The 14,125-nt window shown below is 41.2% G+C and overlaps 1 protein-coding gene across 3 annotated transcripts in view; it reads left to right on the plus strand.

Moving 5' to 3' along the window:
• The window catches only part of LOC139164477 (ADAMTS-like protein 2), a 55,298-nt gene that overhangs the window by 9,932 nt on the left and 31,241 nt on the right, over window positions 1-14,125 (plus strand). For all 3 annotated transcript variants that reach the window (XR_011558625.1, XM_070746648.1, XM_070746649.1), the window contains exons 3-7: window positions 2,453-2,528; window positions 6,381-6,483; window positions 7,552-7,697; window positions 8,863-8,986; window positions 11,499-11,579. Coding sequence is in view for 2 of the 3 variants with exons in the window: in XM_070746648.1 (XP_070602749.1) it covers window positions 2,453-2,528; window positions 6,381-6,483; window positions 7,552-7,697; window positions 8,863-8,986; window positions 11,499-11,579 (530 nt within the window). In the remaining variant the exon portion in view is untranslated. The remainder of the gene's footprint in view (window positions 1-2,452; window positions 2,529-6,380; window positions 6,484-7,551; window positions 7,698-8,862; window positions 8,987-11,498; window positions 11,580-14,125) is intronic.

Below are 14,125 nucleotides of genomic sequence, written 5' to 3' on the forward strand. Positions count from 1 at the left end.
CCTCTAATAGGAAGATTGAGAGAAAGGAAGGGAGTTTACTAGAACAAGGCTGCCATGCAAGAGCATTGTTAAGTGAGTTTCACCATGTTTTACTCAATCCATGACATTTCCTGGCTGTAACAGTCATGCGCAAGCTAGGCAGAACATCTGAAAGTGTATATAATGTTCTAATGTACAGAAGTTATGGTTAATGGCCACCATCTTCACCCAAATCTTCAACAAATCACTAGAGTTGTGCTATGTTCCTTCCTGCTTCAAACGCTCTACTATCATCCCAGTGCCGAAGAAGCCCTCCATTAAGGAACTGAATGACTACAGACCAGTTGCTCTAACATCTGTAGTTATGAAAACCTTTGAAAGGCTAGTGATGTTCTACTTGAAAACCATCATGGATCCACTGTTAGACCCCCTGCAATTTGCATACCAAGCAAATAGATCAACAGATGATGCTGTTAATATGGCTCTACATTACATCCTTCAACATTGTGAATCTCCAATAACCTACGCTAGGGTCCTATTTGTAGACTTCAGTTCAGCTTTCAATACCATCATACCGTATATTCTTTTAACCAAACTAAATCAGCTAGCGGTACCTGAACACACTTGTAAGTGGATCACAAGCTTCCTAACAGACAGGAAGCAGCAGGTGAAGCTAGGAAAAATCACATCCGATACATGTACAATTAGCACAGGTGCCCCCCAAGGCTGTGTACTCTCACCACTTCTCTCTATACATTAATGACTGCATCTCAAACAATCCATCTGTTAAACTACTGAAGTTTGCAGACGATACAACAGTGATCGGACTCATTCAAGACAATGATGAAACCGCATACAGACGGGAGGTTGAACAACTATCCTGTGGTGTGACCAGAACAATCTAGAACTGAACACACTCAAAACCGTAGAAATGGTGGTAAGCTTTAGGAGAAACCCTTCCACAATTCCACCTCTCACAATACTAGACAACACAATATCAATAATAGAGACCTTTAAATTTCTAGGTTCTATCATATCTCAAGACCTAAAATGGTCATGTAACATCAAAAACATCATCAAAAAAAGCACAACAAAGAATGTTCTTCCTGCACCAGCTCAGGAAGCTCAAACTGCCCAAGGAGCTGCTGATACAGTTCTACAGAGGAATCATTGAGTCTGTCATCTGCACCTCTATAACTGTCTGGTTTGGTGCTGCAACCCAACAGGACCGACACAGACTTCAGAGGATAATCAGAACTGCAGAAAAAACAATTGCTGCCAACCTGCCTTCCGTTGAGGACCTGTATACTGCACGAGTCAAAAAGAGGGCGGGGAAAATATTTACTGATCCCTCGCATCCTGGACACAACTGTTTCAACTCCTACCCTCAAAACGTCGCTACAGAGCACTGCACACCAAGACAACTAGACACAAGAACAGTTTTTCCCCGAACGCCATCACTCTACAAAACAAATAATTCCCTCAACACTGTCAGACCTTTTATTAAATCTGCACTTCTATTTCTATTAGTTTTTTTTATCATTCCTATCATCCTTTTCCTTCCACATAGGACTGTATGACTGTAACTTGTTGCTTGTATCCTAAATTTTTTATTAATATTGATTGTTTCTTCATTGCTTATTTGACCCCTATGACAATAATTAAGTGTTCTACCACATGATTCTTGACAAATGTATCTTTTTCTTTTATGTACACTGAGAGCATATGCACCAAGACAAGTTCCTTGTATGTCCAGTCACACTTGGCCAATAAAATTCTATTCTATTCTATTCTATTCTATTCTAATTGTGTGCCAAAAAATGGACTCTGGGTGTGTTTTTCCAAATGCAGTAAGTGATGTTGAATGTGTAGTTTTAGAACTGTGTATGTACTGTATGTGTGTGTATACACATACAGTATATATAGTAGATAATGTTTCTTTTTGTGTGCCTGTGTGTAATATGTATGTATATGTACATATATATACGTACATAAGATTAAATAGGATAGTTTGGATGTTAAGTAGTAGTAAATAGACAGCGAAATTGTATCTCGTTGAGGCCTTTGAGATAAGGCGAGGACAGGCACCCTAACCCTTGATGTGAGTGAGGTCAAGTTGGCCACACCCACCCAGTCACATGATCACCCACAACCCCTCTACCCAGTCACATGTCCATGAAGCCACACCAAATGTCACGTGATCACCAAGTCACACCCACAAAATAAGCCATGCCTACAGAACTAGTAGTACAAAAAATTAGAACCCACCCGATACCAGGTAGTAATGAACTTGGATAGAAGACCAGACTATAGACTACACTGGGGAGCTGAAAAATCATCCTGAATGAAGGGAGTAGCACACTACTACAATATATATGCAGCTCAGTTTCTGAAAGACTTTTCCAATGGTGTTTCATTCTCTCTGAAGTCAACATTTTCAGTTCTTTTGAAAAGGGATTCTCTTTTATTGCAGGCTACACGTATCTCAGGGGACAAATAGTAGCATGTGCCTGGGTCAGTCAAAGCACTATCAGTTATGCCAACAGCAGGTAAGCTAATGTTTGATAGATACTATATTTGATCTTCGAGAATGAATTTGATTCTTTGTGTGAGGTGCAGCAAGATTACTTTGTACATAAAAATGGAAGAACACTGTGATTCCCACAATGGTAGAAAAGCTGCAAAAGATGGTGGAGTTAACAAAGATGACTAAATTGACTGCTTTGATTAAAAAAAAGAATACAATTAATTCTGGTTCTATTTGGAAACCGCTTTGTGGCTTTTTGCTTGAAGTGAGAAAAAAAATGAAACTTTGATTTTGGCTGATTAAATAGGTTTTGTGTTATATATTAATATAGAAAAGTAAAAAGCTGAAAAAAAGGAGTTGGAAGTCAATTTTATTTTATCCCCCCCCATCCAACACTTTCTCTCTTCCCCTTCTATTTTACCTTTGTTTTTATTTTTCTTCATATTTTTGCTTTGAAAAATTAATACAATTTTGAGCCATAAAGTATGAGGACAAATCGGAAGAGGTTTTCTCAGGCACTATTTACACTTTATTGTTAATTAAACCTGCAGTGCTTCCTAGCATTTCAAAATAAAAGAACAGAAAATACAGTTCTTTTAAAAAAAACAAAAACAAATGGTTGTGTATAAATTATCCCATTCTTCACATTGCTTATCATTATAAGGGCATATAGACCTTCTTAAATGTTCAGTAATTGAATATCCCCCCCCCCCAAATATCAAGCGTTTGTCCTTATTTGAGGAATAAGTAAGTGACTTAGCATAGAGAATTTATTTTTTATTTATTTTTTATTTTAGAATTATTTTTATTTCCACCTACCTGTCAAATTTGTCTGGTAGAATCTTCCCCACAAATTTGTTATACAGTGATCCCTCTATTATCGCGAGGGTTCCGTTCCAAGACCCCTCGCGATAATCGATTTTTCACGATGTAGGGTTGCGGAAGTAAAAACACCATCTGCGCATGCGCGCCCTTTTTTTCTATGGCCGCGCATGCGTAGATGGTGGAGTTTGCGTTCTCCGCCGCCCTCGCAAAGGGGAAACCCGATTCGGCTCCTCGCTGCTGCTGCGCTACCGAGCAGATCAGCTGCTGGGCGGCCGAAGGAACCTTCCCTGGGTCTTCCCCCTCTTGCTGGCGGGCGGGCGAGCGGCGGGCATCAGCGAGGAGCCGGGGTTTCCCCTTTGCGTGGGCGGCCGGGAAGACCCAGGGAAGGTTCCTTCGGCCGCCCAGCAGCTGATCTGCTCGGTAGCGCAGCAGCAGCGAGGAGCTGAATCGGGGTTTCCCCTTTGCGTGCGGGGAAACCCGATTCGGCTCCTCGCTGCTGCTGCGCTACCGAGCAGATCAGCTGCTGGGCGGCCGAAGGAACCTTCCCTGGGTCTTCCCGGCCGCCCACGCAAAGGGGAAACCCCGGCTCCTCGCTGATGTCCGCCGCTCGCTCGCCCGCCCGCCAGCAAGAGGGGGAAGACCCAGGGAAGGTTCCTTCGGCCGCCCAGCAGCTGATCTGCTCGGCGCAGCAGCAGCGAGCAGACGAAGATCGGGGTTTCCCAGCCGCCCACGCAAAGGGGAAACCCCGGCTCCTCGCTGATGCCCCCGCTCGCCTGCCCGCCGCCCGCCAGCAAGAGGGGGAGAGATAGAGAAAGAGAGAGAAGGAAAGAAAGAGATGAGAGAGGGAGGAAGAGAGTGTGAGAGAGGAAGAAGCAAGATAGAGAAAGAGAGAGAGAAAGAAAGATGAGAAAGGAAAGAAGAGAGTAACGTCATCGGGTGGAAAAATCGCGATATAGCGTTTCGCGAAGATCGAGATCGCGAAACTCGAGGGATCACTGTATTTCAAAAACCGATCGGAATACTGTAGAGATACTGGATAGAAAAAAAAATTATAGATGCAGCTGAAGGAAATAGCAGAGACTCCTGATGATGACAGAATATAATATCCTACTACTGGTCAGCAATTGGGTTTAGTATTTTTAATAAGCTTGTTATCCCAATGAAAAGTTCTTTATCAAAAGAACATTAGCTTAGGAAAGATAATGAGTTTTACATAATTCAGCCTTTTTCCTAGGTCAGTTTTCTTCACTCCTTAAGGATTGTAAATATACAATGAATCTTTATTTCAAACTCTTGTTCTGTATCACAACACATTCTGTGTTCCCATAGCCCACTGTAGATGGACAGGATTATATTCATATATTATTTTTATTTTATTTATTAGATTTGTTTGCCGCCCCTCTCCGGAGACTCGGAGCGGCTTACAACAATAAAACAATACAAATCCAATAGTTAAAAAAGACAATTTAAAAACCCTTAATATAAAAAACAATCGAACATCTCATACAAACCATACATGAAGAGGGGAGGGCCCAGGGGAATCAGTTTCCCCATGCCTGACAACAGAGGTGGGTTTTAAGAAGTTTGCAAAAGGCAAGAAGGGTGGGGGCAGTCCTAATCTCCAGGGGGAGTTGGTTCCAGAGGGTTGGGGCCGCCACAGGGAAGGGTCTTCCCCTGGGTCCCATCAGACGACATTGTTTTGTTGACGGGACCCAGAGAAGGCCAACTCTGTGGGACCTAACAGGTCGCTGAGATTCGTGCGGCAGAAGGAGGTCTCACAGATATTCTGGTCCAATGCCATGAAGGGCTTTATAGGTCATAACCAAAGCTTTGAATTGTGACCGGAAACTGATTGGCAACCAATGAAGACTGCAAAGTGTTGGTGTGACATGGGCATACCTAGGGAAGCATATGATTGCTCTCGCAGCTGCATTTGCACAATCTGAAGTTTCCGAACACTCTTCATAGGTAGCCCCATAGGTAGTGTTACAGTAGTCGAACCTCAAGGTGATGAGGGCATGAGTGACTGAGCAGTGACTGCCGGTCCAGATAGGGCCGCAACTGGTGCAGCAGACGAACCTGGGCAAACGTCCCCCTCGCCACAGCTGAAAGATGGTTCTCTAATGTAAGCTGTGGATCAAGGAAGACGCCCAAGTTGCAAACCCTCTTCGAGGGAGTCAGTAATTCCCCCCCCCCAGGGTGATGGACGGACAAATGGAATTGTCCTTGGGAGGCAAGACCCACAGCCACTCCGTCTTATCAGGGTTGAGTTTGAGTCTGTTGACACCCATCCAGACCCTAACAGCTTCCAGGCACCGGCACATCACTTCCACTGCTTTGTTGACTGGACATGGGGTGGAGATGTACAGCTGGGTATCATCAGCATACTGATGATACCTCACCCATGCCCCTGGATGATCTTGCCCAGCGGTTTCATGTAGATATTAAATAGCAGGGGGGAGAGAACCGACCCCTGAGGCACCCCCAAGGGAGAAGCCTAGAGGTTGACCTCTGACCCCCCACTAACACCGACTGCGACCGACCGGAGAGGTAGGAGGAGAACCACTGAAGAACAGCGCCTCCCACTCCCAACCCCGCCAGCCGATGCAAAAGGATACCATGGGGTGCCTCAGGGGTCATGTGATTTCTTTGTTTCTGGTAGAAATTTAAACCCCACATAAAATAATAAGTGCAAAGAAAAGAAACAAAGGACTAATGAAGAGACTCATACGTGCTATTTACTTGCAAACAATTTTTTTTTTGGTTAATGATATGGATGGCCTCTGACCTCTTTTAGTCCTAAACTTTTACATTTCTTTGAAAACGTCAAAATCTTCATACAATTAAAAAATACCATTTGAATTGTTTACTCCATCATTTTTCAACCTTTTCCAGCTGGCTGAGGAATTCTGGGAGTTGTAGTCCACACATCTTAAAATGCTAAGGTTGGGAAACACTGGTTCACGTTAAATTTGGAAATAATTCCATGTCAATCCGGTATAGAAAGGCAATGGAACACGCACCAGATTTATGTTTCTTTTCTCCCCAGCTTTGCCCTGCCAACACAGCCAGTTTCAAGCAACATCAGTGTGCCAGTTTCAATGCCAAGGCCTTTGGGAAACACTATTATCATTGGATGCCACTCTACCCAGGTTTGCCTTTGCTAAATTACTAAGCAGAAACTATAGATCAAAAGATAAGGAGGTAAGAGTTTGCAAGATTTTGGGAAGACAATAAATATTTATTCCCAGAAAACAAGCAAATATCCCCATCTTAAATAGGAAGGTACATTGTAGCATAAGCTTTTATTGACTAAATCATACTGAGATGTAGCAAGCATTATATTTGGTTTGCAGATAACACAGATATAGAGAAAAAAGATAAATGATGTGGGAGTAAAGCTTCTTATTTCTTATTCCTATTTGCAACAGTTATACCTGGCAACATTATTTTTCTATGTCATTTATGATATTTGAATTTAGTATACTATCCTTCATCAATTTGGAGACTCCAGATGTCTGAATTTCAACTACTAAAATTCTCAATCATGATTAAGGGATTCCAAGAAGTCAACAAATCAAGGAGACCAGGGTTGGGTTGCTGGTGGTTCAGTTCTTTAGAACCGGTAGTGGAAATTTACCGCTGCTCACTGAATCAGCAGCAATGACTGACATTCCATTCTCCCGAACTTCACCTCATTAGGGCTGAAAAAAGGCTTCTAAATCCCAGAAGCCCAGCTGATTGTTGGAGGGAGCAGCAGAGGTTTACGATGGCTTCACTCCTAAGTACTTCATTAGGGCTGAAAAAAACCTTAGTAAAAGCTATATTCAGAGTATAAGATGCACCCAAATTTTCAGTCTCTTTTGGGGGGGAAAAGTGCATCTTATACTCTGAAAAACACAGTAAATCTTTTCATTCCTCACCATTCAGCCAGAACTGAAGAAGCTTCTTAAATGAGAAGTGAAACATTTTTCACAGAAAAACAACGAAGTCCAGTTGCCTTTTGAAAAACACCTTTGGGACAACCATGACTGGATGATTGAGAATCTCCATGGATACGTTGCTGAATAATAACTCCTATAAGACACAATAAGAATAGACAGTGATGATGATTGCTAGGAAGTTTCAAATTTCCATTCTTTATTTCATTAGTTTTACCATCTTCTTGATCCAAATTTGTACGCCCTCCCTGTTTCCTTTTCTCCTGTGCTTTTCTGTAGATGATTACACCAGCATCTCTAACAAGCCCTGTGATCTCCAGTGCACTTCAAGGAATGGAGAGAGACAACTCATGGCACAAGCCCAGGATGGCACATCGTGCAAGGATAGGACTTACCAAGGAGTCTGTATCAGTGGGAAGTGTGAGGTACAACTTTGATCAAAGGAGCTGTTCTCTAGATTCATACAGTATAGGATTCAAAGGAATATTTTCTCAGACGCCTATTGTGGAAGGATGACTCTTAGCTTTGGGATGTATGAACTCAGCTGGCCAGATCTATTGGCTAGGACTGGGACGTAATAAGAGTACACAGGGACAGTCCCCTGGAACATGCGAAAAGCTTTGTATTTTAACACCCTGTTTCAAGCTAGAGGCGTTAGGCTTAGGGAAATCAAGAAAGGTAATATAGAGTTCATAATCTCCCAATAGACTGGTGTTGAGATGTAACTTCCGTTTCACTTTTAAGGCATCTATTTTTGCATTAATGTGTCTTAATTTAACAATAACAATAGAGATGGAAGGGACCTTGGGGGTCTGGTACAAACCCCTACCTAGGCAGGAAATCCTACACTACTTCAGACAGATGGTTATCCAACATCTTCTTAAAAACTTCCAGTGTTGGAGCATTCATAACTTGAAGGCAAGCTGTTCCACTGATTAATTGTTCCGTCAGGAAATTTCTCCTTAGTTCTAAGTTGCTTCTCTCATTGTTCAGCTTCCACCCATTGCTTCTTGCTCTACCCTCAGGTGTTTTGGAGAATAGGTTGACTCCTTCTTTGTGGCAACCTCTGAGATATTGGAACACTGCTATCATGTCTCCCCTGATCCTTCTGTTCATTAAACTAGCCCTGCCCAGTTCTTGCAACCGTTTTTCATGTTTTAGCCTCCAGTCAACTTTGTCACTCTTCTCTGCACTTTTTCTAGAGTCTCAATATGATTATGTCATATCGTTTTATGTGTCTGATGATGCTTTCATCTAGTCCAACAAATTACTGAATTCTATTCTGATCAGAGAGAATTTTTCTCAGTCTGTGCATAGTTTTATAGCTTTTGTGCCATTAAAAAAAAATTAAATGAAAGAAGATTCAATTTTCAAGGCTTGTATCATGAAATGCGTGTTCAACTTAAGTGAGAGAAGAAGAGCTATCGAGCGTTGTGCTGGGCTAAAACCACACTCCAAAATGTAATGGTGAGAATCTAAACGTTGAGCAAGGGAGATGGAGCAGGGAAAATAACTAAGCTTTAAAAAAATAGATATAAGAAATAGAGGTATACACATCAGCTTCAAACTGGCCTTTCCTTTTCTTCCTAGCCAATAGGGTGTGATGGCAGCCTCTACTCTTCCCAGGTGATGGATCGATGCCGGGTATGTGGAGGAGATGGAAGCACTTGCTACCGAGTCTCAGGCAGTTTCCGAAAGGGGATCTCACAGTTAGGTACACTTTGCTAACAGCATTGAGCTATTTTGTATTATGCTTTGTGACCCTCTTTCTTTCTTCTGGTTTAGACAACTGAGTCAGTTTGGTGTAGTGGTGAAGGTGCTTGCTTGGGAACCAGGAAATGGTGGGCTCTAGTCCTGCCTTAGGCATGAAAACTAGTTGGGTGACTTTTTGGTCCAGTCACTCTCAGTCCAACCCACCTCACAGGGTTGATGTAGGAAAAATAAGAGGAGAAAGAAATATTACATGCATTTGCCATCTTGAGTTGTTTATAACAATAATAAAGGCAGGAAGAAAAACTAGTAAATAAATAAATTTAGCCTGAGGCTAAAGCAAGAAAAAGAAATTAGAACTGAAATATATATAGTACAGTGGTACCTCATCATACGAACTTAATTGGTTCCAGGAGGAGGTTCGTAAGGTGAAAAGTTTGTAAGATGAAACAATGTTTCCCATAGGAATCAATGTAAAAGCAAATAATGAGTGCAAATCCTTCAGGAAAATCCCAAATTTTAGAAGGGAGGCGAACAGAGGGCAGGGAGGAGCAGCTAAAGGGGGCGGGTGGAAGAAGCAAGGCTAGGCTAAAGGGTGACTGGGAAGGAAGAAAGGCAAGGGGGGCGCCCCTCCCTTTTCTTTCTTCAAAAGACACCCTTTCAGTGCCTTTGCAAGCACACTGTTCTCTGCAAAATATTTCCTCCTCCAAGCCGCCCCTCCCTTTTCTTTCTTCAAAAGACACCGTTTCAGTGCCTCTGCAAGCAAGCTGTTCTCTGCAAAATCTTTCCTCCTCCAAGCCGCCCCTCCCTTTTCTTTCTTCAAAAGACACCCTTTCAGTGCCTTTGCAAGCACCTTTTTTTCTGCAAAATCTTTCCTCCTCCAAGCCGCCCCTCCCTTTTCTTTCTTCAAAAGACACCCTTTTAGTGCCTTTGCAAGCACTTTGTTCTCTGCAAAATCTTTCCTCCTCCAAGCCACCCCTCCCTTTTCTTTCTTCAAAAAAGGGGGGGGGGAAACCCCTTCATCCCAGCAGCAGCTTGCTTCGTAAGGTGAAAATAGTTTGGAAGAAGAGGCAAAAAAATCTTAAACACCGGGTTCGTATTTTGAAAAGTTCGTTAGAAGAGGCGTTCGTAAGATGAGGTACCACTGTATTGCTTAATACAAAGACGTTTGGAGGACATTGACCTCATCTGATGCCTTTATTTTGGAGTCTGAGACTGAATTGGGCCTCTTTTTAGAACAGAATAATAATATGTTGCACATTGCCATAGCCATATGAAATGGCACCGTTGAATTCAATTTATTTGCCAAGTGAATTGAATTGAATTCTTTTTCATTACTTTTTTATATTTTACTATACTTCAATATAGTTTATTATCTACTTGAAATATATATGATTTTTTAATAATAGTATTGCATCTGTCTAATTTTTGAAGCTTCATAAGTATTCTATCTCTCTTTTTGAGTATATCTGAGTCCATTTATGTTAATAGAAATCAATTTGATTTCTTCTCTCATGTTTATTTATTGTTTTCTTGTTGTTCTAGTTTCCATTAATATCCTTCCTGTAGTTCTTTCTTGCTCTGTTTTTTCTTTTTCCTATATTTTTTTTCTCCTCTGTCTTTTGATGCATTGATTACTGTAAATGGAAAGGTGAGCTAGTTGTCCTCGTCCACCCAGACAGTCAACTTGTCTTGGGCTAGTCCTTGTACGTCTTGTGGACTGAGCTGTCCGTGAACTGTAATTAGTAGGATTTTCTTGAGGGAGAGAATGCATGCTGATATGCATTGTCATCAGGTATTCCCATAGAGCAGAGGTGGGGAACGATGGCCATTTTTTGACTTGTGGGCTTCAACTTCAAGAATTCTGGCTTAGGAATCCTGCTGGTTCTGAAATTCTGGGAGTTGAAGTCCACAACTCATAAAGGAGCCATTGTTCCTCACCTCCGACATTGAGGGATGTGTCATTCTGGTGTAGAGGGAGGGTTGCAACTCCATCAACACATGGGAGCTGCCAGGATTCCAGTTTACCTTCTGATACCTTCTCCTCTAGATACAGAGAGGAGACTTTTTAATAGCAAAAAAATAACATACCAAAACAATTTCTCAGCATGTTTTTTCTGATCAGATCTAATATAATGATAACAGCATCACCCTGGTTTTTTCTAAAGAATTGAGAGTGTGCATAATTAAAAACACATTGTATATTTTAGTTATATAAAAAGTTCTGAATGAAACAAGCCTGTTTATCATAAATAGACCTGATGCCCTCCAGATATATTAAAACTGTAGTTCACCCACCTCTATAAGAATGTCATTTCCAGTACATCTGGAGATAAACTGAAGAGATTCTCTGTAACTCTCTGCTGAGTGTAAAGCATGGAGTGGCCCAGGTATTCTCCACATTTTCAGTGAATTAGCTAATATGGCAAAACAGAAAGAACAAAACTGCTTTATAGAAAAAGATCTGTTCATCTGATTTTAATTGTTCTGAGTATTCTATTATTCTCACTTCCTAGGATACGTATTTATCACCAACATTCCTGCTGGTGCTACAGATATACTCATTATTGAACGAAGGAAGACAGAGAATATCCTGGGTAAGCAATCTATATCAATATTACACTGATTAACATATAGAAAATCTGAATAAGCAATGAAATAACAATGTTGTTCCAGTGCCAAGTTGTCTAACATATCAAAAAAGAGAATGCTTAGAGGACTTCATATTTTAAAATTTACATATTTATATAGCTTTCAATAATGTGCAACAATGAAGTGAAATGTCCTTTTAGTGCCAGGTTACCTAATGGATCAAAAAATACCTGCAACATCAGGTGTTCACAAATAACAGTAAAACTAATAAAACCAATATAAAACAAAAACTAACAAAAAACTCGCAGTGCCCAACTACACTTCCATACATCTATAACTAAGTTTTCTGTGCCTCAACTTCATATATTGGATACTCAATGGTCCTGGAAAAAGTTTTTTTGGAAGGGTAGGGCAGTTGAATCTTGAATCTCAGAAGGAACCAAAAACAGCAAGAAGTGGCTACCAAGAAGGCACGATTCCTAGGTCCCTCTGGATAGCAATATTTAAGCAAAAGGACCTGGATTGTTCCCACCTTATCATGCACAGCAGAATAGGCAGATTACCTTGTTGAGGCTCTGTACATTCTGCATTTAAAGGTAATAACCACTTTGAATCACACCTAGAAAGAAACTGAAAGTTCCTGCAGCAGTATAACAAATGTCAAGTAAGAGATACCCCAAGTTCTGCTTCATTCCAGACCTGTTGTAATTTCTTTAAGGACAGCCCCATGGAGAGCGGGTTGCAATAATCTTAATTATTATTATTATTATTTATTAGATTGTGGCTCACAACAGTAATAAGAAACAGTGTAACAATGGGACAAATCTAATAATAAAAAATATATTAAAAAACCCAACAATTAAAAACCATACAGCACATACATACCAAACATGAAATATAAAAAGCCTGGGGGAGATGTCTTGGTTGCCCCATGCCTGGCGATACAGGTGGGTCTTGAGTAACTTGCGAAAGACAAGAAGGGTGGGGGCCGTTCTAATCACCGGGGGGAGTTGGTTCCAGAGGGCCGGGGCCGCCACAGAGAAGGCTCTTCCCCTGGGGCCCGCCAAACAACATTGTTTGGTCGACGGGACCCGGAGAAGGCCAACTCTGTGGGACCTTATCGGCCGCTGGGATTCGTGCGGTAGAAGGCGGTTCCGGAGGTATTCTGGTCCAATGCCATGTAGGCCTTTAAAGGTCATTACCAACACTTTGAATTGTGACCGGAAACTGATCGTCAGCCAGTGCAGACCACGGAGTATTGTAGAAACGTGGGCGAATCTGGGAAGCCCCACGATAGCTCTCGTGGCCGCATTCTGCACAATCTGAAGTTTCCGAACACTTTTCAAAGGTAGCCCCGTGTAGAGAGCGTTGCAGTAATCGAACCTCGAGGTGATGACGGCATGAGCAACCGTGAGCAATGACTCCCTGTCCAAGTAGGGCCGCAATTGGTGCACCAGGCGAACCTGGGCAAACACCCTCCTCGCCACAGCCAAAGGATGATGTATGCACACATCTCTAAAAAGATCATTTTTCAGCCTCAGCTGTATTAAGATATGTGGGCTTCAACTCCCCAAATACCCCAGGTAGCATAAAGATCAAACACCTTAAAAGTTGTTAGGTGTTAGAAACACTGCTTTGAAGGATTTTCAGACAGTAGGTTTTATTGATCAACTCAAAGTGTATAAATATCTTCAAAAGTATAACGGAGAATTAAAGCAATGCAATTATATATGCTTTTATGGACACATTTTCATTTCATAAGTAAACTGCTTTTAAATGTGACTTAACTATATTTTTATTGAAGATAGCATATTTTTTCAAACTCCTTTATCAATGTCATTCAATAAAAATGTAGTTAAGTCACATTCAAAAGCAGTTTACTTATGAAATGAAAATGTGTCCATAAAAGCATATATAATTGCATTGCTTTAATTCTCCGTTATACTTTTGAAGATATTTATGCACTTTGAGTTGATCAATAAAACTTACTGTCTGAAAATCCTTCAAGGCAGTGTTTCTGACACCTAACAACTTTTAAAGTGTTTGATCTTTATGCTACCTGGGGTATTTGGGGAGTTGGAGCCCACATATCTTAATATTGCTGAGACTGAAAAATGATCTTTTTAACGTAATCATGTGAAATTTTTTTTTGATGAATATTTATGGAGGAGAAATATGGAGGAGAAATATGTAACTAGGATACCATTAGGCGATATGCTGATTCTGTAATTTCAAAATGTGTAGCCCATGTGGACCCTTCTTGGCAATATATCAAATATTGGTCAGATGTATTTAGCAAAATGTTAGCAATATACAGCAATAACTACATATTGCTACTAGAAGTTTGGCAATTCAAGTCTCAGCAGCTCAAGATTGACTTAGCCTTCCATCCTTCTGAGGTCGGTAAAATGAGGACCCAGATTGTTGGAGGGGGCAGCCAATATGCTGACTCTGTAACCTGCTTAAAGAGGGCTGTAAAGCACTATGAAGCACTATATGTCTAAGTGTTATGGCTATCAATACAGAGAGTAGTTTGGAAGTAATATACATT

Source organism: Erythrolamprus reginae, chromosome 3 (assembly GCF_031021105.1).
Source record: "Erythrolamprus reginae isolate rEryReg1 chromosome 3, rEryReg1.hap1, whole genome shotgun sequence".
NCBI lineage: Eukaryota > Metazoa > Chordata > Lepidosauria > Squamata > Dipsadidae > Erythrolamprus > Erythrolamprus reginae.